The 27,987-nt window shown below is 42.1% G+C and overlaps 2 protein-coding genes across 9 annotated transcripts in view; both read right to left on the bottom strand.

Annotated features, from left to right (window-relative positions):
* Positions 1–6,154, bottom strand: part of adcy7 (adenylate cyclase 7) — an 80,844-nt gene extending 74,690 nt beyond the window's left edge. For 3 of the 7 annotated variants that reach the window (XM_058381533.1, XM_058381531.1, XM_058381532.1), the window contains exon 1: positions 3,658–3,967. The gene's annotated coding sequence lies outside the window, so the exon portion shown is untranslated. Of the gene's footprint in view, positions 1–3,657; positions 3,968–6,045 lie in introns of those variants that run through there. The other 4 variants (XM_058381535.1, XM_058381537.1, XM_058381534.1 and 1 more) reach the window with 3 other exon arrangements.
* A 2,771-nt stretch (positions 6,155–8,925) lies between these two features.
* tent4b (terminal nucleotidyltransferase 4B) lies at positions 8,926–25,181 on the bottom strand. 2 transcript variants are annotated; one of them, XM_058382337.1, is made up of 12 exons: positions 24,075–25,181; positions 16,559–16,682; positions 14,719–14,765; positions 13,141–13,261; positions 12,919–13,026; positions 12,676–12,804; positions 12,179–12,392; positions 11,967–12,093; positions 11,735–11,844; positions 11,137–11,333; positions 10,906–11,055; positions 8,926–9,587 (listed from the first exon to the last, which is right to left on the bottom strand). In XM_058382337.1, exons 1-12 carry the CDS (start codon positions 24,722–24,724, stop codon positions 9,435–9,437), a joined length of 2,130 nt encoding a protein of 709 aa, XP_058238320.1. In that variant the 5' UTR covers positions 24,725–25,181; the 3' UTR covers positions 8,926–9,434. The 2 variants fall into 2 exon arrangements, with proteins under 2 accessions (XP_058238320.1, XP_058238321.1); XM_058382338.1 differs by having other exon boundaries at positions 8,926–9,584; positions 24,075–25,180.
* Positions 25,182–27,987: the final 2,806 nt, after the last annotated feature.

The following is a 27,987-nucleotide window of genomic DNA, read 5'->3' as shown; positions in this document are numbered from 1 at the left end:
TGATTCTCACACTGACTTTGACTGTCTCTCTCACTCCCTCTCTCATATTTGCTATGCCTGTCTCACTCTCTCTCATATTTGCTATGCCTGTCTCTCTGTCTGTCTGTCTCTCCCTGTCTCAGCCTGTCTGTCTCTCTCTCTCTCTCTCTCTCTCTCTCATATTTTCTATGTCTGACTCTGTCTCAGCCTGTCTGTCTCTCTCTCATATTTGCTGTCTGTCTTTGCCTGTCTCTCTTTCTGTCAGTCGCTGCCTGTCTGTCTCTCTCTCGCTCTCTCTCATATTTGCTCTGTCTGTCTGTATGTCTATCTCTCCGTCTGAGCCTGCCTGTCTCTCTCTCTCATATTTGCTGTCTGTCGCTGCCTGTCTGTCTTTTTATATTTGTCTCTCTCTCTCTCTCTCTCTCTCTCTCTCTCACTCTCTCTCTCTCTCTCATATACCCTATGTCTCACTCTCTCTCTAAGGTATGTACACCCCTGAGCCAAAAAGAAATGCAGAATGCTGAGCGAGCTGAACAGCAGCCGAATTTTCTGTTTCATTTAGAGTTTCAACCCAAAATAAACAACCATGCGCAGAAGTTCACTCTGAATCGCTTGGTTTCAGAAACCTCTTCAACACTATACGGAATACCCATAATGCACTGTGCCAAAAGACTAATACAAAAACCATACATATATAATGGCTGAGGATTTCAGTAGAGCTCAACCTACCCTGTGACGTCGTGTGTACAATGCAGACCCCCATGATCTTCTGATCTCTACACAGAAAACTAATCCCTGGGAAACTTCAGCGGAGGTAAAAACATTTTCCAGAAGGCACTTGAGGGTCATTTATAGTTCCATGCGCTCTCTTTGAAGACTCTGAGCCTCTGAGGGTTTAGGAGACAAGACTGCACGGCTCTCAGACTCCACTGGACCGACAACATTCAAATCCAGACCAGGGTTTAAGTTTGAGGACAACCCTAAACACACCTGAAGCACGTAATGACTAGCTTCGGGGCTAAATGACCACGCTAGCTCCGTTCCCGGAGCGAGATAAACACAGATGTGAAGTCGCTGAAGAGCCTAAAAGACAAGACAGAGAATCACCACCCCAGGCCGCATTCTCATCAAAATACCCATTTCCTGTGTGGCGGCTAACAAGGGAAACATTAGTTTAGACAGAAGGCAGAGCGCAGTTATTGGCACAGGCGTTTTGGCTGCTTGGCTACTGCACAAAGCACTCGTGCAGTTATGCTTGAAGCAGTTTGGAAGTGATGTATTGGCTGCAATGGGTGGTTTGGAGAGAAGCAGGATATTCTAGTGCAGTTTATTTATCGGAATAAGGCAGCATGTTTGTGTGGGTTGCAAGCTTTTGCGTTCACAGATTTCACAGATATCGTATCGTGGTGGTGGGGTTTCAAACAACCACACTTCTCAAAGTCTGTCATTTATTCTCGATACTTGTTTATTCAGTCCGAATTCCTGAGTATTTATGCATTTACTTTTAGAAAACGGTGAACTTGTAGGACATTTTCTTCAAAAATATTATATTAGAAAAACTGATTAGTTTTACCTACATTCGATTTCATATTTTCACTCAGTATCATGAATCTTATTGTATTGAATCAAATCATGTCTCTCTCTGCCTGCTTGTCTCTCTCTCTCTGCCTCTGCTTGCCTGCCTCTGCTTGCCTGTCTCTGCCTGTCTCTCTCTGCGTGCCTGCCTGTCTTTGTCTGTCTCTGCCTGCCTATCGGTCTCTGGCTGTTTCTCTGTGTCTCTGGCTGTCCATCTGTCTGTCTCTCTCTGCCTGCCTATCTGTCTCTGGCTGTTTGTCTGTCCCTCTGTCTCTCTGTCTGTCCATCTGTCTCTGCCTATCTGTCTGTCTGTTTTTGCCTGCCTATCTGTCTCTGGCTGTTTCTCTGTCTCTCTGTCCATCTCAGTCTCTCTCTCTCTCTCTCTCTAACACAGTGAGCTGAAGGTATGTGCACCCCTGAGCCGAAAAGAAGTGCAGAATGCTGAGCGAGCTAAAAAACAGCCGGATGCTACGTTCGATTTCGTATATTCACACAGTATCATGAATCTTGTTGTACTGAATCGAACCGTGACCAGAGTCCATCCATACAGACTATTTTCTTTGCCCTGATTGTTTTTAACTCTAAATGCCTACTTTACTACTTTATTTGCGTTTACTGAAAATAGATTTAAACAATCTAGCTAGACAGCAAAGTGTGAAAAGAAAACACCTAATATCTATTAACCTGCTAAAATGAATTCCCATCGTTATATTTACATTTATATCCCTGGCATTTGGCAGACGCCCTTATCCAGAGTGACTTACAATTTATCCAATTTCATACAACTGAGTAGTTAAGGGTTAAGACCTGGGATTCGACCTCACAAGCTTCTGATCAGTCGTCCAACACCTTAACCACAAAGCTAACCTCTAAGCTACCACATCCCCTATTATACAGTGTTGTGGGAAAAGCTCCACAGACACAACCTACTCTTATTATATTATCTATACATTATCCAGCTACTCAGGGGTAGGGTATTGTTACACGTTATTTTGACGCATCCTGCACATGACTTACAATTTCATGCAAACTGTCTCAAAAAAACAACATCAGAGCTGACGTTTCATAGACCCTTCATAGACCTTTCATACACGTTTCGTAGACCTTTCATAGACGTTTCATACACATGGACGTTTCATAGACCTTTCATACTCATGGACGTTTCAGAGACCATTCATAGACCTTTCATACACATGGACGTTTCATAGACCTTTCATACACATGGATGTTTCATAGACCTTTCATAAGACCTTTCACAGACCTTTCATACACATGGATGTTTCATAGACCTTTCATACACATGGACATTTCATAGACCTTTCATAAGACCTTTCACAGACCTTTCATACACATGGATGTTTCATAGACCTTTCATAAGACCTTTCATACACATGGACATTTCATAGACCTTTCATAAGACCTTTCACAGACCTTTCATACACATGGATGTTTCATAGACCTTTCATAAGACCTTTCATACACATGGATGTTTCATAGACCTTTCATACACATGGACATTTCATAGACCTTTCATAAGACCTTTCACAGACGTTTCATAGACCTTTCATAGTAACAGCAAAGCTCTTTCATCAATACGGTCATCCCATTTAGACAAACACTTGATCTGATGGTCTTGCTGAGCTTTTCAGCACAATAAGTGACTGATGCTCATGATGTGAGAAAAGACGGAACAAATTTTCCTCCAATTAGACAAATATACCTGAATAATTCATTCGATTTTTGAGCCCGTTTCGACTTTGTTTGAGATTATATCCTGGGAAAATTTATAAAGAGCTACTCTAACACGGCGATATTGGTTGCTGGAGGATTTTACGACTGAAATGATTACATAAAGTGCTAAAGTTTGAGGATCTGAGGAGACGTTCGCTGCACATGTTGAATTTCTGACACAATATTTCGCCATTTCAGTTCTTTTGGATGGAGGAAGTTTGGATGTTCTTGAATTTGTAGCAAAAATCTTTGTTATCTTTTATCGCTTTTATAGAAAGATTAGGATGTAATTTCTCTCAGCTGGCTCTTACAGCTTAAAACACCTGCTCTGTTTAAAGTTCACGGTTCAAACGTGCAAATGAATCGACTCACCTGAACAGTGCTAACGGAGCAAACAGCAAACCGTCTCCTTCTCCTTCTCCTTCTCCTTCTTCTTCTTCTTCTTTTGCTTCTTGCGGAAATATTTTAACTCGCTCCTGAATCTCCTCCGTTTTTTTCTTTGTTTGTTTATTTAGCTTTTATTTCCAATTAAAACACACCGGGTTTGTTTTTATTTTGTTGGCGTTTTTTCCGGCTCAGATCTTTCTTTCTCTCTCTCTCTCTCTTTTTCTCTCGCTCTCTCTCACACTCTCTCTCTCACATTCGGAGGCGTGTTGTCCGAGCGCGGAACGAGCTACCCGTGCGCGGAAACGGGCGCGCGGCTGTGTGTGTGTGCGTGTGCGTGCGTGCGTGCGTGCAGGCGCGCCCCCGTTTCCGCACACGCGTACGCGCGCTCCTGTCCAAAATGCATTATTGTTAACGAAACGAACACAACACAAAACACACACAATATTTGTGTGTGTTTTGATTTATTAATATTATTATAAGCATAATATTTATTTAGTGTAATATTTACTATATTAATTTTTAAATTTAAATAATGTTTATTTTTAACATATATTTTTGTTAGAAAAACGAAAACAATACAAAACACATTTTTTTAAGCATCATGATTTATTATTATTATTATTATTTATTTAATATATCTGTTATTCATTTTTAAATGTTATATTTTAAATAATGTTTATTTTTAACATATGTATTTAATATTATATTTATTGTATTAATTTTTAAATATTATATTTTAAATAATGTTTATTTTAAACATAATATATATATATTTTTAATCTTTATTATTGTGAGAAATACAAAACACACACACTATTGTGTGTGCATCATGATTTTATTATTATTTATTTATTATTTATTTATTATTATTATTATTATTATAAGAATAATATTTATTTAATATAATATTTATTATATTAATTTTTAATAATATTACACAAATACTTACTTTTAACATAATATTTACTCATTATTTATTTATTTATTTTTATTATTGTCAACAAAATGAACAAAGTACAAAACACACATTTTTGTGTGCATCATGATTTATTATTATTATAAGCATATTTAATATATTTATTATATTATTTTTTAAATAATATTACATTTTAAATAATATTTAATATGTAATAATAATAATAATAATAATAATAATAATACACATTTTTTGTGTGCATCATGATTTATTATTTATTAATTATTAAATTTTATTATTTTTTTAAATATTTTATTTTTTTCATATCTATTTTTTTAAATTATATCTATTTTTAACATTTCTTTTACTATTATTAAAAGAACAAACAATACAAAACACATTTTATTTTATATTATTATAAGCATATTATATATATATATATATATATACATGAATAAAATATTCACGCATTCATCATTTTGCCTATATTAGTAAAAAAAAAAGGAAGAAACTATAATATAAAAAAATAATAATGATAATAATAATAAATTTGTTAACGTACAAAGTTTTACATGATTTAGAACCACCTATTGTACGATAGCTAATTGCACACGTTAAATAAATTAAAATTTGATATTTAAAACTGCTAAGCCACTCATTAGAGCCTATCTGACACTTAATATATATTTTTCTTTTGCTTTTTTCATGCTTTATTGTGTAGAAAATCTGGACAGATTAAACCATACTTTTCCATGTCACTGAGGTAGTTTACTCAAGCTGACACCTTTTCTATCTGTAATATGCATCATTCACCTGGAAATACTGACATCCCTCTAAAAATGATTTAAGATACAGAAATGAAGTTTAATCCATCATTAATTATGTTTAAAGCATTTCAATTAGACTTCATTCTTGTTTCCACAGATTAAAAAGGTACTGGATATTAAGACCAGGTTTAAGGAAGGCGCAAATACTGTCCACTCTGGTCCATTCCAAGACAGAAGATTAACATCCATCCATTTTCTAGACCCGCTTTATTCCTAATTAGGGTCACAGGGGTCTGCTGGAGCCTATCCCAGCACACATTGGGTGAAAGACAGTGGTACACCCTAAACAGGTCGCCAGTCCATCACAGGGCCACACATATAGACAGACAACCAGACACACACACACACTCACTCCTATGGGCAATTTAGAATTACCAATCAACCTGATGTACATGACTGTGGGAGGAAACCGGGAGAACATGCAAACTCTACACAGAAAGGCCCCTGTTTGTTCGAACCCGGGATTTGAACCCAGGACCTTCTTGCTTGTTCCAAAACCTTTGTACGTCCGTAATATTTACCGTTAGCTAGAATTTCACTTGCAGCCTAGCTACCGCAATCAATGCTTTTGATTGGCTGTCTTAGTGAATTATAGCCAGTTAACATTAGCAAAAAATGAGTGAAACTTACCTTGAGACGCTTTGTCGAACAGGACGCCTAATTTTATACGGCTAACTCCAGTGAACTGAAATGTTTTACTGAGGCAGAGCCACGGGGAGATCGTCCTCAACATCCTCAATGCTGCAGTCTAGCCCAGAGTATTTAATAAAAAACTTGTGAATATCCCTAGTGCTAAATACACAACAGGTAGTAAAACATTTAAAGTAGCTAAATAATACTTACATACAGTAGCAAGCTCTAGTCCTGGTTCCTGTGTGACCCTAGTTATACTGTTTATACCCCTACAGCACCTTTTGCTAATAAGTAGTGTTGGTATTATTATATTTAATCTGCTCTTCAAGCTCACAGGGTTGTTCTAGTTTGCTGAACATATTTGCATACATTTGTTAATATTTCACTGACAAACAGTAACCTCTGTGTTAGCTGGCGTCAGAACAAGCAAATGCCACTGCTGATTTTAATGAAGGATTGGCCACGTAGACGTTTCTTTGCTAGCGTAAATATTCAGATTTTTCAATTCTGTGAACTATGGATGTAATGATATATCGCCATGGTGGAACATCACGATAACGATATCATCGATATAATGTGTCCCTGAAACGTGGCTCGGATTGACCAAAAAACATCATAGAAAGTAATAGATAGACATAGATAGTAAATCATAGAAAATGCCTCTTATTTAGGATAAAGCATTAAATCATTTTAACCCTTTAATGCATAAATATAAATTAAAATTATATAAATATATAAAATAAAATGTCATCAATGTTTATTTTTTTCCTCCTAAATATCCCTTAGATTAAAAAGGACACAGATTGTCCATGTGTAGGAATTAATAAGTTTTAAAAAAAAAGAAGTTAAAATAAATTCATCAATTAAAAAATATATATAATTAAAGTAAATAAAATTATTGCTGAAAATAAAAAATATTTTAACAATAGAATATAAGCAAAAAAAAAATGTTTAAATGCATTTTAAATTACAGATTTTTCATATTTCAAGCTGACCAAAAAATCTAAAATATTTTTGACTGTTTAAGAATTCTCTCAGTTGACTGGCTAATTATTTCCCCACCGGTCATCGGCTAACAAGAGAGAAGGTGAAGGCTGACACGGAGATATATGAGAGAAACGCTGTCTGCCCTCTTCCTCATACGTGATCTTACAGACATCCATGATCGGCTAGTGTCACTGTGATTGACAGGAGAGACACAGAATGCCCCGCCCACCCTGAAACCACAGGCAACATGACTTAGCTATATTTGTTTTTTTTTTAAAAATAGTCCATATTCCCAAATCTGGGACAAAATCTGACCTTCAGTTCAACAAAATGAAACCATCTCAGAAGCCAGAGATAAAAATGTAGATGCCCGTTAGTTGTATAGCAGCTCCACGCCCACACCCACCCACACAGAGTGATGGCATGAGGAAAACAATAAATAAAGTGGACACACAGTGAAAATAGCACCTTTGTGGGTTGTTTGGTTGGTTTAATTGTGCTGAGGTTTATTGCATGAGTTATCACAATTACAGTTCGTCTGAAACCACCGGACATTCTCAATGGCACTAGAGACCCTTCGAAGCGCTCATTTCATTCTTCTTTTTTTCTCCATCCTAACGTCATAGAAGCGTTCCTCTTCTGATCCACGTTCAGACAAAAAAAAAAAAAAAAAACCCACGATATTTATGGGTAAATCTGAAGAGATCAACTTGGAACCTTTGTGGAGGGAAAGGAAAAAAAAAAAAAAAAAAAAAAGGGCCCCACCACCATCTAGTGGTCAGTTGATGTACTGCAAGAGACAATAGTTTCCATTTACAATAAGGGGAAAATGCAATTAAAAAAAACAACAAACAAAAACAATTTAAAAAAAAAAAAAAAAAAAAAAAAATCACCCCCAAAAGAAAGAAAAAAAAAAATACATACTTCCTTTTTATAATGAAAGTAGACCAGTCACAGGTTAAAACAATTTGTTTAAAATGGTCTCTGGAAAGATTTAGACAACACATTGGTCACTGAAGGGTCCGATTGTTCGATAGAAAGAAACAAAAATGAATAAAGAATTGAACAGTGACTTAGCCACAATATCGGATGAGCGATATTCACATCATCCTCATCTGCCCATAGATACACACCTAAATCACATATCTCTATATATATCTCTATATATATATATATATATATATATATATATATATATATATATATATATATATATATATATATATCTATATAATATATCTATATTTCAAGTGTTTCAAAAAAAAATAAAATAAATATGCATACAATTCAAATAATTTGGGGTTCGATACTCTACAGAAGAAAACAGAACGATAAATTGGGTAGTGATTCGTAAAATATTCTTTCATCAGGCACAGAGCCGAGATGCCATCGCTTTCGTACACCCGACATGACGTGGTCAATATCCGACGAACGAAATAGTGTGTGTGTGTGTGTGTGTGCGGGAAATACGCAACAGACGACAAAAACACACACGCTCGAACCGTCCCGCGCCGACGGTTACACACTCATGCACCTCGTGGAATCACAGACGGATATCAACCGACACCATATTCAGACACATGCAAACACACACACACACCACACACACACTTCAAATGCTGATGATTAAATTAAATTATTTCCCAGTTTAGCTCTGTCCAAAAAAATGTGATCCTGTAAAAATTTCTATGAAATATTCCTTAATTATTTTAACATTTTTTGAAATTTTTTTTTGTGTTTTGTTTTCTTTTTTTGTACAAATCCATCTAATTAACACATGGTAAATTATCACACTCTTCCAAAAAAAAAAAAAAAAAAAAAAAAAAAAAAGGCAAAGGAAAAAAAAAAAAAAAAACCTTCATGCACAATTTCTCTCCTGAATTTCAGTGATTGTATATTTTTTCTTTTCTTTTTCATCTTTAAAAATCGGCGCTCATTTATAGTAATTTTTTTTTTGTTTTTCAAATCTCAGTCTTTTGTCATTTTTTTTTTAAAGTCCAAAGCTTCGATATATTGCTCATCTGAGTCTTTTTTATATTTATTTTCTTTCTTTTTTATTATTTTTTTTTCTCTTTGGTCCTCCACACCATTAAGAGAAGGGTCTCTGTGGCAGAGAGGTGGAGAGGACGCCTAAAACTCCACCACACCAAGCACAAGCAGTAAAGAAGCCAGTGGGGAAGGAAGAAAAAAGGGAAGGAAAAAAAAAAAAAACACTCCTGATTTATTTGCCCCCATTTCCACACTTTCTTCTTTTTTTTCTTTAGTTTTTTGTTTGACTGCTTTAAAAAACAACAAAAAAACCCAGATTTGGGTGACGAGGGGCACGATAACTCTGGCAGCGCCCCCTTGTGGTCAGGGAAGTAAGAGTAAGCGAATGTCTGGGAAGAAAAGAGCGCCTCCTATCTGCACAGGTCCTCGTGCGCCGCCTCCCGCTGGTTTTTCCGTCTCTTGCCAGGAGTGCTGTGATGGGTTTTGCTGCTTTGGTGGCTCTTGCTGTTCGAGATGCTCTGTTGCGCCGGGGAGCTTTTGCTCGGCCTGAACTGCCGGCTCTGCTGAGAGAGGAGGAAGAAAGTAAACCATCACGATTTGATAACATCGTTACGGCTTGTCTTTTTACTTTAATATCCTAATGTACTCTTGGCACTAATGTTGTGCAAATAAGCTGCTATCTGTCTCTTCCTCAAAACATGAACCTACAGATACACTATATTGCCAAAAGTTTTGGGACACCCCTCCAAATCATTGAATTCAGGTGTTGTGTTTCAGGGGTTGGACTCGGCCTCTTAGCTCCAGTGAAAGGAACTCTTAATGCTTCAGCTTCATACCAAGACATTTTGGACATTTCGTGCTTTGTGGGAACAGTTTGGGGATGACCCCTTCCTGTTCCAACATGACTGCACACCAGTGACCAAAGCAAGGTCCATAAAGACATGGATGAGTGAGTTTGGTGTGGAGGAACTTGACTGGACCTGCACAGAGTCCTGACCTCAACCCAACAGAACACTTTTGGGATGAATTCGAGCAGAGACTGCGAGCCAGACCTTCTCGTCCAACATCAGCGCCTGACCTCACAAATGCACTTCTAGAGGAACGGTCAAAAATTCCCATAAACACACTCCTAAACCTTGTGGAAAGCCTTCCAGAAGAGTTGAAGCTGTTATAGCTGTAAAGTGCGGGACAACTCCATATTACATTCATGTGCATGTAAATGTCCCAGTTTTGGCCTGACTCTCAGTCTCTGCTCTAATTAATCCGAAAGGTGTTCTATGGAGTTGAGGTCAGGACTCTGAGCAGGCCAGTCAAGTTCCTCCACACCAAACTCACTCATCCATGTCTTTAAGGATCTTGTCCCAAAACCTTTGCCAATATAGTGTATCTATTCTCACTTGGACTGACAGGATGATTGTAAATTTTATGCGAATATGAGAAGGTTGATATCAAAGATGATAATGATAAATGATAGCCACCGCTTAATCATGATCTAAATACAAACTGGATATTAAATTGTCTTTGGAAATAATACACCACCTTTTCCATGGGATTATCATGGGTGCTGTATTAGTGTGGAAAACAGTAAGGTGTGGGGTGATGTGTGTATCTGTTACAGGGACATGTTAAAATGCACAGCATTTTATACAGTATAAATAACTGAATATATACTGATTAAAGGTTTAAATCCTTGTATTAAACCATTTAAAATAGCTTTATTTCCTCCTTTTTAGTGCCTTAGTCTTAAGTCTTAGCTTTTAATGAAGGTATTATACTAAATCCACTTTCCTCGATCCTTCCTTGTTCACCTCGACCCAGTATTTGCACACCTCTCGCATGCCTCCACACCTGTTCTCTCTGATGCAAAGCATAATTTTTTACCTTGCTGCCTTTGTGGCCTGTAGTTTGTGTGGTCATGGGATGGCTCTGAGCTCTGTGATTGGCCAGATTCCTCTCGGCGTTATCTCTGTGAGCACCGGAGCCCCGGCCAGGCAGCTGTTTCACCGTCTTGCACGGCGTTCCGTCCGAATCCTGGACACAACAGAGGAGAAAACAGTCCGATCGGTGGCTCGGGAAAAAGACGGGTTTTTTTAAGACACTGTATGTACTCACTGCATCGCTGGACGTCGTGGATGACGGAGAGGGCGATGAGGATGAAGACGGTGATGAAGGTGAGGAAGGAGGTGGGGAGGAGGAGTTGGAGGACGCTTTACTCCGAGGCGCTGAAGGAAGGACCACGATCTCGTCATGCAAGTTGTTGTTACACTCGTCCAGCTCCTGAGGCTCCACCAGGAGGGTGACGTCATTTCCTGTACGGACACGGAGGAGGGCGGAAACACACAAGTCAGACAAGTACAACATTCTAGCATTAGACACTAGAACAATAACATTCATACAGATTTTTATAGAGAAAAGGAAGTGCATATGCATAATTAAAGGCTTGATAAATATAACAGATGTTTACTTTTTACAAGAAACAGTGTATTTAACCATTACACTGAAAAATTTGCATTAGACTCGCCCGCATTCAGCTGACCAAAGTAAATGGCTAAAATGTTCTTAGCTAGCTAGCTAAAGATAACAAATAGACAAAAATTACTTGACAAAGAAGTTTTTACAGAGATACACTAATTTTAATTTCTAGCTTTGTGACAAAAAAAACAACAACAAAAAAAACAAAGAGCTAAGCAGAACGGTCAGCAGTGTCTACCGTTGCAGTTGAGGGCCGGCTCAGTTTGTGACTGCCCGCTCCAGTGCTTGTTGATCCAATCCCGGTACTCAGCTACTTCCTGTGTGATGCGGATTATTCGACCCAGTATACTGCAAAACGGAGGATTAAAAACCACTGAGATTAGCTTTAGCTATGAATCATTTATAGTGCGTTTCAGGTCTGGGCTTGTATTACTGTGTGAAAGTTTGTAAAGGTGTGTGTGTGTGCACACCTTTCAGATTTGTTGTTGGGGTAGTGCCTGGCGATGGGAGAGACGGCGTGGCTCAGAACAACGTAGGCATAATCGAACGCTTGTTTCACCTGCATGGCTCCGTATGAGCTCCTTCCCACATCATTCTCTAAATCACAGAGAGTCAGGATAATATAGACTAATATTAAGAAAACCTCACACTACATCACGTGTGTGTGTGTTCTTGTGCATACCAGGCTGCAGCGGATCCTCGATGTACAGCATGGATGGTCTGTATCCGTCCAGCATGCCTTTCAGCACCTCGTCTTTGGCCACGTATGAGCCGCCATCCCTGATCCTGATGCCAGTTTTCAGGTAGTTGAAATGGCGGCCGTACAGTTCGAAGAACTCGATGAGCAGGACGCCCATGTTAGAGTTGGGACTGGACACATCGTCTCTGTAGTGCTGCTACAAAACACATGCAGGCAACTGGTGAGTTCCCATGACTTTCACATCAGATAACACCAGACAAGTCAGGCTGCTTTCATAGACTGTCAGGTTGCTTTGTTGTTGTCTGTTTGTTTTCCCTCAACTTCCAGAAGTTCCTCATTTCACAAAAGTGTAGCATGACGTTAAACGATGTCTAACATCTTGACCAATCAAATCAGAATATATATGAAAAGTTAAAAATTAACATTGCATCAAAAAATATTCAGCCTCAATCATTGATGCTTGGCGTGTGTGTGTGTACCTGTAGGAAGCTGACAGCCATGAGAAACAGGCTGTAAGAACCAATGCCTCCAGTAAACACCTCATTCAGCTCTCTCTGCAGCAGGAACTGTTTTAGCACCAGCACCAGATACGGCAGCACAGGGAATTTCTGAAACACACACATACACACACACACACACACACCAGACGAACAATGACATGTTAAGACCCAGCATTCATTCAGAGTTGCTGGCATGCACACAAACTGATAACACAAACACACCTTTTTGAAGTCTTTGATGAGATTGGCAGCCTTCACGCCGCTGTGCACGTTAAAACTGATGTCCACTTTGACCTCAGTGTGAGCGTCTGTCAATTTGATAATCGGAACCTGTGTTGACCCACAAATATCAGTTTCAATACGTTTTGAATCCACACGTGCGCACGCACACACACAAACGCACACAAACACGCGCACGCACACACACAAATGCACAAAAATTACCGTTGCTTTATCAAGCACTTTAATAGTGTGGTCATTGGCGATGTTCCTCTTGCGCAGCGCCTCCTCCAGCGTCCACAGAGGAAGCGTCTCCCAGTTTCCAAACACTACCAGGTCTATATCACTAACACACACACAAACACACAAGCAGGTTTATACAGCCCATCACCACTAACCTAAATCTACATACACACCTCAAAACACACTGCTGGAACATTTACTGCAAACATGTCTCTATAAGCTTCATCTGTTACTATTAATTTTAATCAGCTGGACTTTGACTTATTTGAGAGGAATTTGTTGAATAATGCTTTATCATCATAACTGATTATTAATTCAATCTCAAAAAGTTAATAAACACTTCAGAATATCAGTATTAAGCCTAGGATGAAGCAGTCTCTGTACCAGTCATTTCTTATCCCCTGCTAACCCACTCCGTGGTCCATCTGAGGACTGCTGCCGTCCAAGGGCACTTATTATTCTGTTTAAAATTAGGCTTTATCCTAAAAATAACTTGCTAGGTGGGAGTTCAACAAACACTTCTGAAACACTATTTTAACTATGAGCCAAATAACAGAGCAGCAACGTAAATGTCCAACAACTACACAGATCTTACATCAATTACTGTAACACTTCTGCTTGTTGTGAACAACACTATATTGCCAAAAGTTTTGGGACACCCCTCTAAATCATTGAATTCAGGGGTTGGGCTCAGCCCCTTGGTTCCAGTGAAAGGAACTCTTAATGCTTCAGCTTCATACCAAGACATTTTGGACATTTCATGCTCTTTGTGGGAACAGTTTGGGGATGACTTCCTGTTCCAACATGACTGCACACCAGTGCACAAAGCAAGCTCCATAAAGACATGGATGAATGAGTTTGGTGTGGAGGAACTTGACTGGCCTGTCCTCAACCCCATAGAACACCTCTGAGATGAATTAGAGCGGGTACAGGCCAGTCAAGTTCCTCCACACCGGTCAAGTTCCTCCACACCAAACTCACTCATCCATGTCTTTATCCTTTCGCTGGAACTAAGGGGCCGAGCCCAACCCCTGAATTCAATGATATGGAGGGGTGTCCCAAAACCTTTGGCAATATAGTGTATATAGAATAATTTCAAGATATACCTTAGAAGACATTCAATTCAGGACTGATTGTGAATGAAACAAACACACATACAAACGGACATGGGCTGCTTTATTCCACTAATCCAGATTTAGTTTATCTAAGTTACGCGTCAGTGTAGTACAACCGTGACGTACTGTGGGATGTTTCTCTAAACGTTCAATCAGCTCAGCTAAATTTAGTTTAATCCCCATCAGACTCATGCACACAACCACGATAAAGACACAAGAAAAAAAATATTTCATAAAGATCCCTAGCCTTTCATACAATCCAACCTTGCTTTAACCCAGCATCACACTCTACATTTACAACAAAAAATATTCAAAGACCTATAAATAGCTAAGGGTGATTTCTTTCTAGGAAAGTTTCAGATAAGAGATTCAGTGTTTGCATAAGCCTAGATGAAAGAATACATTAACACACACAATATATTAAAAACAGAGAGGTGAAGTTTACCTTGTAGGCAAATACAGGCCGGTGCTGAAACTGCCAAAGACTTGGACCTGTCAACAACATGAGGGGAAATGCTGAATGTCACACACACACACCTTACTTACATCCTCCACCAATACACTGATAACATTATGACCACCTGCCTAATATTGTGTTGGTCCCCCTTTTTGCTGCCAAAACAGCCCTGACCCGTCCTGCACTGTGTATTCTGACACCTTTCTATCAGAACCAGCATTAACTTCTTCAGCAGTTTGAGCAACAGCAGCTCGTCTGTTGGATCGGATCACACGGGCCAGCCTTCTCTCCCCACGTGCATCAATGAGCCTTGACCGCCCATGACCCTGTCTCCGGTTCACCACTGATCCTTCCTTGGACCACTTTTGACAGATACTGACCACTGCAGACCGGAACACCCCACAAGAGCTGCAGTTTTGGAGATGCTCTGATCCAGTGGTCTAGCCATCACAATTTGTCCCTTCATCAGACTCGCTCAAATCCTTACACTTGTCCATTTTTTCTGCTTCTAACATCAACTTTGAGGACAAAATGTTCACTTGCTGCCTAATATATCCCACCCACTAACAGGTGCCATGATGAGGAGATCATCAGTCTTATTCACGGCACCTGTATGTGGTCATAATGTTATGGCTGATCGGTGTGCACCGACCACTGAAGTAGACTTTTTCCCCATTAGCTTGACCAAATGGCATGTACCATAACTTAAAGTTACTTAACAAGAAAATAGCTATTTTACCATAACAGCTTTGAGCAAAATGCAATATTTTTCTAGATCTGCACCAAATCATGGTTAAAAAACAGCTAGACAAAATACTCTGTTTCTTATTGGACAGACACGAGACGGCAAGCTTGTGAATTAACATGTCAAAGTTGACTATGATAAAATTGACAAAGTAAACGCTTAAAGAAGCGTCTGTCTCGTGTACAGAGTGAAAAAGGAAAAGGTGAAAAATTTAATCTGAGATCAGACACATCAGCGTTTGAATGGATTTCTGTCCACGTTTCAGAAATATACACCTTCAACTACAGGTTAGTTGTAGTCAAGTAGTCAAGTTTCAGATAAAATGTTCTTCCTCATTTAGGACAAAACACTTTTGTTCTATCTTACAGAAGTCAGAAGTGTGATATGTGCTTTGGTAGTAGGTCACCTTTATCCCAGTTTTGCGGCAAAACAGCTTCGCTTCACGATTTGTGTTTAAACTACAGAAGTAAACGCACGACGTAGCTGAGAACAGTACGCAAGTGACAAGTGCAACGTGAGAACGCTGCCCCTCGTCGCATTTTCAACTGGTCAGTGCTTCAATCTAGCAATAACCTCAAACAGTAGGAACTTGTAATCTTAAGCAGGGGGTGAAATCAGCTGACCGTCAAACAGAAACGCAGAAGTGCACTCGGACAAAAGGGCAGTCGAGGTTTTGTTTCCAAATTCAGGAATACAGATTTAGCGTGGGAGAGCAGAATTCAACACGAACTACTGTGCAGGTTTATATGAAAAAAAGGAAGAGACACACCTACTTTCTCTCTCTCTCCCTCTCACACACACACTCACACCCTGCTGGAACAAAGACTCAGGATAAACCGAATCAATGATCCTATTATTATAATAATCAAATCCTGATCAAAGCAAACATGTCAAATTGCCCTGCAAGATGTGTTTGTGCATGCTTATATATTTGAGTGTATTCATGAGGGAGAGAGAGAGAGAGAGAGAGAGAGAGAGAGAGAGAGAGGGAGGGAGGGAGAGACACAGAGAGAGAAAGAAAAATAGAAAGACAGAGAGAGAGAGAGACTGAAAGAGAGAGAGAGAGAGAGAGAGACGACATACATCTGCACTGGGCCATAGGTCCTTGATGACTCTCTGAATTCTGTCGACGACTTCCATCCTCATCCGGTCTTCCTCCGGCCGTGGAGAGATGTACTCGTAGAAGTCTTTGATCTCCTCATGGAGCCTGAAAAAAGGGGGGGTGGTGGTCAGAACGGTCAGAGAACTCTCAGATTTGAGATGCAAACTACACACACTCTCACACACACACTCAAGCGTACACACGCACAGTGCCACAGCAGGTGTGGATTTAGCAATTCGGGTAAGCGTCGCAAAATGATGGAATGGGAGCATGAAGGGCTTCATTTATTATAAAGTGTAGTGTGGAACAGGAGCATAACCTTTGCTTTCGCAAAGTAAAGGTGGGACAGAGAGAACCTGAACTTTTAACAATTAGCAAACAAGGGCTGAAAAGGTTTGCAAACCACTGGAGTCATGCATCCGTGCAGACAGGAACAAGCTCCAAAGAGGCGTTGCAGGGAAGTGGTGGCTCAGTGGTTAGGGTGATGGACTACTGATCAGATGGTCCACCTAGCTGCCACTGTTGAGCCCTTGAGCAAGGCCCTTAATCCTCACTTAAATGTAAGTGATTCTGTTGGCTGATAACTAAAACCCTAGCCCAAGCCTGGTCTCAGTCTGCACAGATACATGTTTAAATCGATGGATTAATGATTGCAGTAGTCACTGCGTGTTTTCGCAGCACATCCCCAGCTGATACAAGTGAAGGAAGGAAGTAAATTCCTAATGATCCGTTTTGGAGATCTTCCTGGACAAGGAAAGAGCTTTAACAGATGTTTTAAAAGGACATGAAACAGCTGCAGGGCAGCATGTTAAGAAGCAAGCTAGACTTCCAGAATATAAATCTTGCAGGATGGCGAAAAGGCATAAGGGGTTTAAAGGACAAATAACACAAAGACCATGCCATGTACCAGGTTCTTTTTTAATATTTAAAAATAAATATGTTTACAGGAGAGGACTTAAGGTTTAAGGGCAAGCCTGTTCTCCAGACGGGGACATCTAAATATCCGTGTTATGTGTAAAAACAGTGGACTTGGCAACATAGTCACTTCTGCATACCGAGGCCATGTGATTTCGTTTAATACAACACGCTACTGTGTGACTTTCGTTTCCTCAGAACTGTCTCTCGGACCACACAGGCATGCAGGAATAGAGTTCAGTCCAGCAGCCAATCGGTGAGGCGTCTCCGTCTCCACAAGTTACATAACCACGTGACTGACAAACACACACACACAATAGCACACACACTTTCTTTCTGTCATTTTGTACTAAGCAACATTTATGCAACCTGAAAAGGCATGTCTGTCTGTCTCTGTCTGTCTGTCTCTGTCTGTCTGTCTGTCTGTCTGTCTCTGTCTGTCTGTCTGTCTCTGTCTGTCTGTCTGTCTCTGTCTGTCTGTCTCTGTCTCTGTCTTTGTCTCTCTCTCTCCCACACAGGTATATGGGACATGTAGTACAAAAACAGTGCATGCACAGACATGCATTGCTAAGTGGTGTGATGAGCTGTTTACTGTACAAGAGACACACAAACGCTAACAACCAGCACACAAACTCATTTCCATGAGCAAAAAAAAAGTCTACATCTGATCCAACATTAACAAGTAACCTCAGAGCTTCTGTTGCTAAACATGACACCATGCCTGAAAAAACAAAACAAAACAAAACAAAACAAAAAAACAAGGCGTGTCGTGTTTGTGTGAAACATCTGTTTCGTGTCAGCTGTCATCACGTGTTCATGGCACAGAGCACGCTATCGATGTCCGTGTCGATTTCATGTCTGGACAACGAACAACCGGAGAAATTCCCGCATTTCCACATACCTGTTCTTAAATGCCTTCTCAAAACGAACAGGTCATCCACAGTGCTCTCCGTTTAACGGTAGAACGGGTTTTTTAACTGATTAGCATGCGCCGAAGACATTTTCCACGCATGTTCATGGAAAAGCTGAAGAAAAAACGAGAACAAACGAGCAAAGTCCAAATCATAAATATAACTAACGCTGACCTTGTGATCAACACATCGAGAGAAGACAAAGGCGCTAACCAGATGTAAGGGTGTGATGCGAGGACAGAAGACCACAGCTCATAGCTGAAATAATGACTTAATGATACGGATATGCGTCATTTCTCTTAGCCTGTGTTAAAGCACTAAACTAGCTAACTAGCACAACATACGTTATTACTGTTTACACCAACTTGGTTCCTGTGCTAAACAAGCCAAGCTAATAAACCCATGACTATTATGACTACTTATGACTATACATATCGTTACTATAGTAACAGCTCACTATCCATGGTCAGACTTCACAGTCCGGTCATGTGTTACTCCAAATAATTTGACATGTCCAGCAACGTTTATTCCAATGTTCTATTGAATTCTCTGATATTTAAAGACACTCCTTCGAAGCCCAGCCCACTTCGTGCTGCATCCATTATTGTAAAATATAATCCATCAGATCCTGGTATTTACACCTGGACTTCTTAGAACATGGTGCCTTTTGTTTGAACCCACCCATTTTTCAAGTGACTAAAAATACTGGAACAAGTGACTGCCAGAAATTGCCTGTGAACACTGCATATGTTGTTAAAAAGGATAAACCAACATCAGGACCAGAAAGCTATCAATAGGGAAAAAAAAATGGAAAGTGTGAGGGAAGAAAAGTTCTGTTCAAGATTCTACACATTCACTATATTGCCAAATGTTTTGGGACACCCCTCCAAATCCAGCGGTTTGGCTTGGCCTCTTAGTTCCAGTGAAAAGAACTCTTAATGCTTCAGCTTCATACCAAAACATTTTGGACAATTCCATGCTCCCAACTTTGTGGGAACCGTTTGGGGATGACCCCTTCCTGTTCCAACATGACTGCACACCAGTGTACAAAGCAAGGTCCATAAAGACAAGGATGAGCGAGTTTGGTGTGGAGGAACTTGACTGGCCTGCACAGAGTCCTGACCTCAACCCCATAGAACACCTTTGGGATGAATTAGAGCGGAGACTCAAAACTGGGACGTCTGCCTTTACATGCACATGAATGTAATATGGATTTGTCCTGCCCTTTACAGCTATAACAGCTTCAACTATTCTGGGAAGGCTTTCTACAACATTTAGGAGTGAATTTCTGACCATTCCTCTAGAAGCACATTTGTGAGGTCATCGCCAAACTGTTTCCACAAACCTGGGAGCATGAAATTGTCCAAAATGTCTTGGTATAAAGCTGAAACTAAGGGGTCACGCCCAACCCTTGAAGAGGAAAAAAAAAATCCCTGAATTTAATGATTTGAAGGTGTGTCCCAAAACTTTTGGCAATATCGTGCATCATGTTAAAGGTGCAATAGTTGCAGTTTGTTTTCCCCTTGCTTGTATAAATAACCTGAAAGACAACCTGTATAGAACATGCTTAAAAAAACACTATAGTTTAAGCTGTAGCCTTCAGAAAAGTTTAATACGTTGCTGAGAAAACATGTCTGGAAAACTGACTTCTGGTCAGGAATGTTTCGACAGTCCACGGTCGATCCTGGGGGTGGAGCTTCATGAACAGGTTCATAGAACAAAAGTATGTCAAACCCACCTAAACATTAGACCTAATCCTGAACAAAAATAATCATCATCTTATCTAATCTTACCTTTTAGGATCCGAAACGCATCTGGTGATCAAAATCTAATTAAATGTGACACCATGGTCTATTATCTAACCACTATGTGCATGAGGACAGTACTCCATTAAAAGTAAGGCCCTGGTTTTATTACTCCATTTTAATGACTGCTTCTGCGGGAGAGATGATATAACGTCTTCCAGCTCTGAGCTCTCCAACAGGTCGTGTGAATCCCAGACGATTCACACCATCGCTCTTTTCTAATGATCTGTACGAGTTCACATTTCCACTCTGGCCATCAGCCAGGCTGTTAAAAAAATATAAAGGAGCAATGCATGCTGGTCCAAGGGGCCTGAGGGGAGCCCAGATCTCTTCAGCACCCAAATAAGTGGGAATCCCTGAGACAAACAATAAGCACCATCTCCCTCTCACTTTCTACTGTGTTCTGTTTTTCTCTCACTCTACCTCTTTCTGAGCTGTTTATGTTCAGCTCTCTCTCACTCCCTCTCTCCTTTTGTGTGCTTTCTGTCTTTTTCTTCTACACTCTCTCCCTCCACTGTGTTCAGATCTTTCTCTCTCCACTGTGATCAAATCACTCTCTCCCTCCCTCCCTACTGTGTTCAGCTCTCTCCCTCCCTCCCTACTGTGTTCAGCTCTCTCCCTCTCTCCACTGTGTTCAGCTCTCTCCCTCCCTCTCTCCAGCTCTCTCCCTCCCTCCACTGTGTTCAACTCGCTCTCTCCCTCCCTCCACTGTGTTCAGCTCTCTCCCTCCCTCTCTCCAGCTCTCTCCCTCCCTCCACTGTGTTCAACTCGCTCTCTCCCTCCCTCCACTGTGTTCAGCTCTCTCCCTCCCTCTCTCCAGCTCGCTCTCTTCCTCCACTGCATTCAACTCGCGCTCTCCCTCTCTCTCTTCCTCCACTGCGTTCAGCTGTCTCTCCCTCCCTCCCTCTCTTCCTCCACTGCGTTCAGCTGTCCCTCCCTCCCTCCCTCCACTGCGTTCAGCTGTCTCTCCCTCCCTCCCTCCACTGCGTTCAGCTGTCTCTCCCTCCCTCCCTCCACTGCGTTCAGCTGTCTCTCCCTCCCTCCCTCCACTGCGTTCAGCTGTCTCTCCCTCCTCCCTCCACTGCGTTCAGCTGTCTCTCCCTCCCTCCCTCCACTGCGTTCAGCTGTCTCTCCCTCCCTCCCTCCACTGCGTTCAGCTGTCTCTCCCTCCCTCCCTCCACTGCGTTCAGCTGTCTCTCCCTCCCTCCCTCCCTCCCTCCCTCCACTGCGTTCAGCTGTCTCTCCCTCCCTCCCTCCCTCCCTCTCTTCCTCCACTGCGTTCAGCTGTCCCTCCCTCCCTCCCTCCACTGCGTTCAGCTGTCTCTCCCTCCCTCCCTCCCTCCCTCCCTCCCTCTCTTCCTCCACTGCGTTCAGCTGTCTCTCCCTCCCTCCCTCCCTCTCTTCCTCCACTGCGTTCAGCTGTCTCTCCCTCCCTCCCTCTCTTCCTCCACTGCGTTCAGCTGTCTCTCCCTCCCTCCCTCTCTTCCTCCACTGCGTTCAGCTGCCTCTCCCTCCCTCCTCCCTCTCTTCCTCCACTGCGTTCACCTGCCTCTCCCCCCCTCCGCCCCTCCCTCTCTCCCTCCACTGCGTTCAGCTGTCACTCCCTCCCTCCCTCCCTCCCTCTCTTCCTCCACTGCGTTCACCTGTCTCTCCCTCCCACCCTCCCTCTCTTCCTCCACTGCGTTCAGCTGTCTCTCCCTCCCTCCCTCCCTCTCTTCCTCCACTGCGATCAGCTGTCTCTCCCTCCCACCCTCTCTTCCTCCACTGCGTTCCGCTGTCTCTCCCTCCCTCCCCCTCCTCCTCCACTGCGTTCAGCTGTCTGTCCCTCCCTCCCTCTCTTCCTCCACTGCGTTCAGCTGTCTCTCCCTCCCTCCCTCTCTTCCTCCACTGCGTTCAGCTGTCTCTCCCTCCCTCCCTCTCTTCCTCCACTGCGTTCAGCTGTCTCTCCCTCCCTCCCTCTCTTCCTCCACTGCGTTCAGCTGTCTCTCCCTCCCTCCCTCTCTTCCTCCACTGCGTTCAGCTGTCTCTCCCTCCCTCCCTCTCTTCCTCCACTGCGTTCAGCTGTCTCTCCCTCCCTCCCTCTCTTCCTCCACTGCGTTCAGCTGTCTCTCCCTCCCTCCCTCTCTTCCTCCACTGCGTTCAGCTGTCTCTCCCTCCCTCCCTCTCTTCCTCCACTGCGTTCAGCTGTCTCTCCCTCCCTCCCTCTCTTCCTCCACTGTGTTCAGCTGTCTCTCCCTCCCTCCCTCCCTCCCTCCCTCCCTCTCTTCCTCCACTGTGTTCAGCTGTCTCTCCCTCCCTCCCTCTCTTCCTCCACTGCGTTCAGCTGTCTCTCTTTCTCTCCAGCCACACAAAACCAAACAGGAACCTTTGCACGGCTGCTCTAAAGGCTTTCCCTCTGGTTTTATTTTTTCCCCTTCACAATGGCACACGTCATATCAGGAACTCCCTCGCTCTGTGGCAGCTGACTGGACGGCAGCTCAGTGACATCACCGTGGAAGGGATCGGGTGTCCGGGTGCACGGAGGTGGAGATTGTTTTGGACAGATGGGACTCGCTCATCGTGCTGCGAATATAAACAATGCCGGATTCCACACTTCCCTGCCTACACAGTACATACACACACACACACACACAGACAGGACACCTCCTTTTCTCCATTTTGACAATTTCTACTTCATGAGACGACTCAGATGAATTTACAGCCATAAAAAATTAAGTTTCCAGATATTCCACTGAAGAAAAGCAAATCATGTTTTGTTCACAAAATAACAAAAATGACAAACAAGAAGAGAAAATGAGAAACAGCGGTGTACAGCACAGGTTAAAGCATGATGACGAAGTGTTGAAGAATGCTCCACTTATAAACAAAACACTGGATATTTATTCGAAGGACGGACCAGGCCCTTTCTGCGCTGGAGGCTTTGCAAGCTGCTACACATTCCTGTGATGGGCTGGAGGAGCGTGCAAATAAGTTCACACCTAACGCTGCACCCAAGCAAAGAACACACACTAACACACAAACCTGACTGGCACTGCCCGGTGCCTAAATTAACAGTATTCAGTTTGCAGAGAGCAAACAGGTCCACTGCGAGGGCTGAGGAGATTCTCTGAGCATCAAGGACATAAATATCCTTTAAGCTATAAAACACAAACGTATCGATCAGCTTTGCATTTAAAATTGTGTCAAATAGGTTTCATTACTAAATCAACACAAAGTCTGAATTTATGACCCTGAACTTGAAATAGATGTGGGTTGCTCAACAAGTGAATAGAGCCTGTCATTAAAAACATCTTGGTGCTGTGTCGGGGAAGAATAAAATAATTTCACGCAATCATTCCAGCACATCTGAGTGCTAGGAATAGGGAAGGTTTCTTTCTCCAAACTGTGTTTATATTCTGTAAACTTCTCTACTCAAGATCTTACAAGAAATTACACTGGAATGACAGGTGCCAAAACTTTGCGGGCTGCTTTAAATGTGAAGGATGTGTGTTCGGAGATCAGTCTGGAAAAGTTTTCAGCAGTGTTGCTGATAAACAACTCCCTCTCTTTCTCTCTGAGTGTGTGTGAGTGTGTGTGTGTGAGTGAGTGTGTGTAGCAGTCTACCACGCAAATGTCACCTGGGCTCACTTAACAGTAGCTTACCATAGAGAAACATGCGCGCGTGGCATTTAAAACCTGTTAGTAAACCGAATAAGGCTGAAACATGAACATGTTTGACAGATCGGTCTTGGTCCATGTGCTCACTGATTAAGCACATGGCTCAGGGGAAAGAGTGACAGACAGACAGAGAGACAGAGACAGAGAGAGAGAGAGAGAGAGAGAGAGCTGTTAACTAGCTAAACTAGCTAAGCTAATCTGAGACTCACCCGACAATTCCCCCGGAGTAGTTTCTCCGTTTCCACGGCGTGCCCTCGTACAGGTCGGCGTCCGTGCCGTTAGAGCCGCCATAAACGAGGCTTTGGTTGAAGCCGAATGTGCTCGCCTTGTTCTCCCGTTTGCGCTTGTTGCGCTGCGCCGCCGCCGCGGCGTCCTGCGCCCCGCTCCACACTCCCCCGCCGCCGCCGCCCCGGCCTGCCACCGCCGCACTCCGCTGGTTGTAGTGGTTGTTGTTGATGATGACATTATTGCTTTCCAACGGAATGAAGTCCCGCTGCTCGGCGATATCTCCAGACATCCCTCGGTGTTTCGGCTCGCCGCAGTCGTGAGCCGCGCTGCTGTCCGCCACTACGGCACCGTCTCCGCTCGGCTTGGGGCTAGAGCTATATCCTCCTCCGCCGCCGCCTCCGCCTCCTCCTCCTCCACCAGCAGCACCACCACCACCACTACTACTACTACCACCACCACCACCTCCTGCTGCTACTACTACCGCTGCCCCTCCGCTGGTGTTGCTGTTGCCGTTACCGTTACCGTGAAAGTACAAATTACCGAGGCCCTGCGTCGTCTCCCAAATCTGCATCCACAGGCAGTTAGCTGGTCCGCGCTGTTCTGGTTGAAACCAGGCGATTCTAGGATCCATCAAACGGCCCCAGAATGAAAAGAAATGATATTAATACGCCAAGGCGTGTTTCGCTCACCGAGCTCACACGTTGTCGTGAACGCTGACACACTTCTTCTCTCGCACGAGCTTCTAGAACACGGAAAAGGAGAGACGAAAAGCGCGAGAGAGGAAGAGAGAGCTAGCCAGCTAACTTAGCTTTGCTAGCTAGGTAACTTTGCCCAGCAGCCGTTTTTTCTTTCAGATTCGCTACACAAACAACCCGATGTACGATTCCATTAACGTGGAGCGAGTCGTGAGTGCTGACGAGTTTTTGTTCAGCGTCCACGAGTGGTGAACTCGGACGAAACGAAACCGAGAGTCGAGCGGAGAAAAGGAGCGTTCGCCTGTGTCGAAGTCAATCTGACCCTTCCTCCCCCCCTATTCCTATTCCTCCTCCTCCTCCTCTCTTCCAGCGCTCGCTCGCGACCCTTCAATGGCGGACAGGGAATGGTGGTGCGCGCGCGCAGACTCCACGGCGCGTGCATGCGTGCAGCGAACGCGGGTATTTAAAAAGCAAAAAAAAAAAAAAGCACGAGAATATTCCATACGTATGCCTATTCAAATATCTCGGATATGATTGGTCAAGAGGCGGGGCTTATGTAGATAACGAAGTCTATAAGTAGATCCGAGTGTCATTCAGATAGCAGGTTTATATTGTGAAGTGTTTTTGGTGTCTACAGTAGCAGCTTCCACAGGGATATGAATGGCCGAGAAAGCACTAATAAATAACAAAATGAAAAAACGTGTCGTTTAATTTAAAACTGGTGAGGTTTCTGTAAGTATTTCTTTAGCGTTTATGGGAGTCGAGGACCCTTATACTCCTTAAAATGACAGCTTTTGGGTTTGAGTATTTCAGAAACTGCTGATTTCCTGGGATTTTTACACACAAGTGTCTCTAGAGTTTATACAGAATGGTACAAAAAGCAAAAAAAAAAGACTGAGTGATTGACAGCTCTGTGGAAATGCCTTGCTGATAGGAGAGATCAGAGGAAAATGGCCAGAACTGGTCTGAACTGCCAGGATGTTTATAGAGTACACTGATCAGACATTAATATTATGACCACCTGTCTAATATTGTGTTGGTCCCCCTTTTGCTGCCAAAACAGCCCTGACCTGTCCTGCACTGTGTATTCTGACACCTTTCTATCAAAACCAGCATTAACTTCTTCAGCAGTTTGAGCAACAGTAGCTCGTCTGTTACCCCCCACAAGAGCTGCAGTTTTGGAGATGCTCTGATCCAGTGGTCTAGCCATCACAATTTGGCCCTTCGTCAAACTCGCTCAAATCCTTACACTTGCCCATTTTTCCTGCTTCTAACACGTCAAATTTGAGGGCAAAATGTTGACTTGCTGCCTAATATATCCCACCCACTAACAGGTGCCATGATGAGGAGATCATCAGTCTTATTCACTTCACCTGGCACTGCTCACAGTGTTACGACTGGCATATAGTTCTTTAATATATAATAACTCTTTACAGCTATGGTGAGCATAAAAGCATCTCAGCATCCACAAAGTATTGAACTTTGAGGTGGATGAGCTACAACAACAGAAAATCACATTAGGTTCTACCACCCAAACAAAATAGATAAATAGAAAAAAATAATCTTCAACTGTCCAGTTCGGGTGAGTCTGTGCCTGTGATAGCCCCAGATTCCTGTATTTGGCTGACAAGAGTACAACCTGAACACACCCAAACGGGACAGTTGAAGATTACAAAAAGACCAGAAGATATATATATATTTTAAAGTGTTCAACAGTTCAGCCTGGGTGGTTCTGGGACCAGACTCAGATTCCTGTTTTTGTTTGACAAGAGTGGATCCCAAAGTGGTCTTCTGCTGTTGTAGATCATCCAGATTCAAAACACTGATGCTTACCTACAGAGCCAAGAATGGACCAGATCCCTCTGACCTCAAAGCTCTTATTACTCCTCACACTGCACCTTGCTCCATCAGATCTACTAGCACTGCTTAACTGGTCCCATCATCTCTCAGGGTAAGAGGTAGGTCTACATCTCTCTATTCTGGCACCGAAGTGGTGGAATGAACTTCCCCTTAACATCCGAACAGCCGAGTCACTGGGTCTCTTCAAATGAGAGGTGAAGACCTACATTTCTTCCTAAATATTAGCTCTTAGTTTCCCTGCTTATTTTATGTATTTAAAATTAAATAGTTTTTTTGTATGTCGCTCTGGATAAGAACATCTGCCAAACGCCAGAAATGTAAGTGTAAATGGTCATTGTCCTCTGATCTCTCTCATCCACAAGGTGTTTCAGTCTACAGGCCCTCTGAACACAGGATGTTTTTGTTTTTGCACAATTCTGTATAAGCTCTATAGACTATAGAGTTCTAAAAATGTGTGTGAAAATCCCAGTAAATCAGCAGTTTCTGAAATACTCAACCCAGCCTCAACAACCAAGCTCACAAAGATCTGGATCTGAATCTGCATGATTTTTTTTTTTGCATTATGCTGCTGAAGCCTGATTGGCTGATTAGACACCTGTATAAATGAACAGGTGTACAGGTGTTCCTAATAAATTGGACGATAAGTGATATGAGTGCTAACTGGAACTGAATGGTTTCAGAGAAGTTTCATTACCATTAAACATAATCCCTAAAAGCATGGCATGTTGTTCTTTAATAAATGAAATGTAGCAGTCATGGGCTGTTGTATAACAGGAATATAACTTTCTGCTCAAGTTGTTGTAAATTAATTCACTTCAATTTGCTAAACACTTTAAATCTGATTATTATTATTATTATTATTATTATTATGATTTTTATAATTATTATTATTATTATTATGATTTTTATAATTATTTTGTATAGAAGTACAATTGTGTTTTATTCCTTACTTTTGTTACCTAATGAGAGTCAGAAACCACAGAACGCGATATACTACCAATAAGTAGGAAATAATTATGTTTATACCACAGTGCGGTTGAATGTGGTTAAGAGTGTAGTGTGTGTGTGTGTGTGTGTGTGTGTGTGTGAGAGAGAGAGAGAGAGAGAGAAACTGATGAATGAATGACAACATTAAACATTAAGCAATTAGAGTAAAACTCTTTATGCTTAATTTGTATTTATTGTTTACAGGATACACCAATCAGTCATAACATTATGACTACTGCCAGATGAAGTGAATAAGACTGATGATCTCCTCATCATGGCACCTGTTAGTGGGTGGGATATATTAGGCAGCAAGTCAACATTTTGTCCTCAAAGTTGATGTTAGAAGCAGGAA

The sequence above is a fragment of the Hemibagrus wyckioides genome, linkage group LG27 (assembly GCF_019097595.1).
Source record: "Hemibagrus wyckioides isolate EC202008001 linkage group LG27, SWU_Hwy_1.0, whole genome shotgun sequence".
Lineage (NCBI taxonomy): Eukaryota > Metazoa > Chordata > Actinopteri > Siluriformes > Bagridae > Hemibagrus > Hemibagrus wyckioides.
The sequence above is the reverse complement of the archived record's forward strand: the minus strand, read 5'-3'. Positions and strand labels throughout refer to the sequence as shown.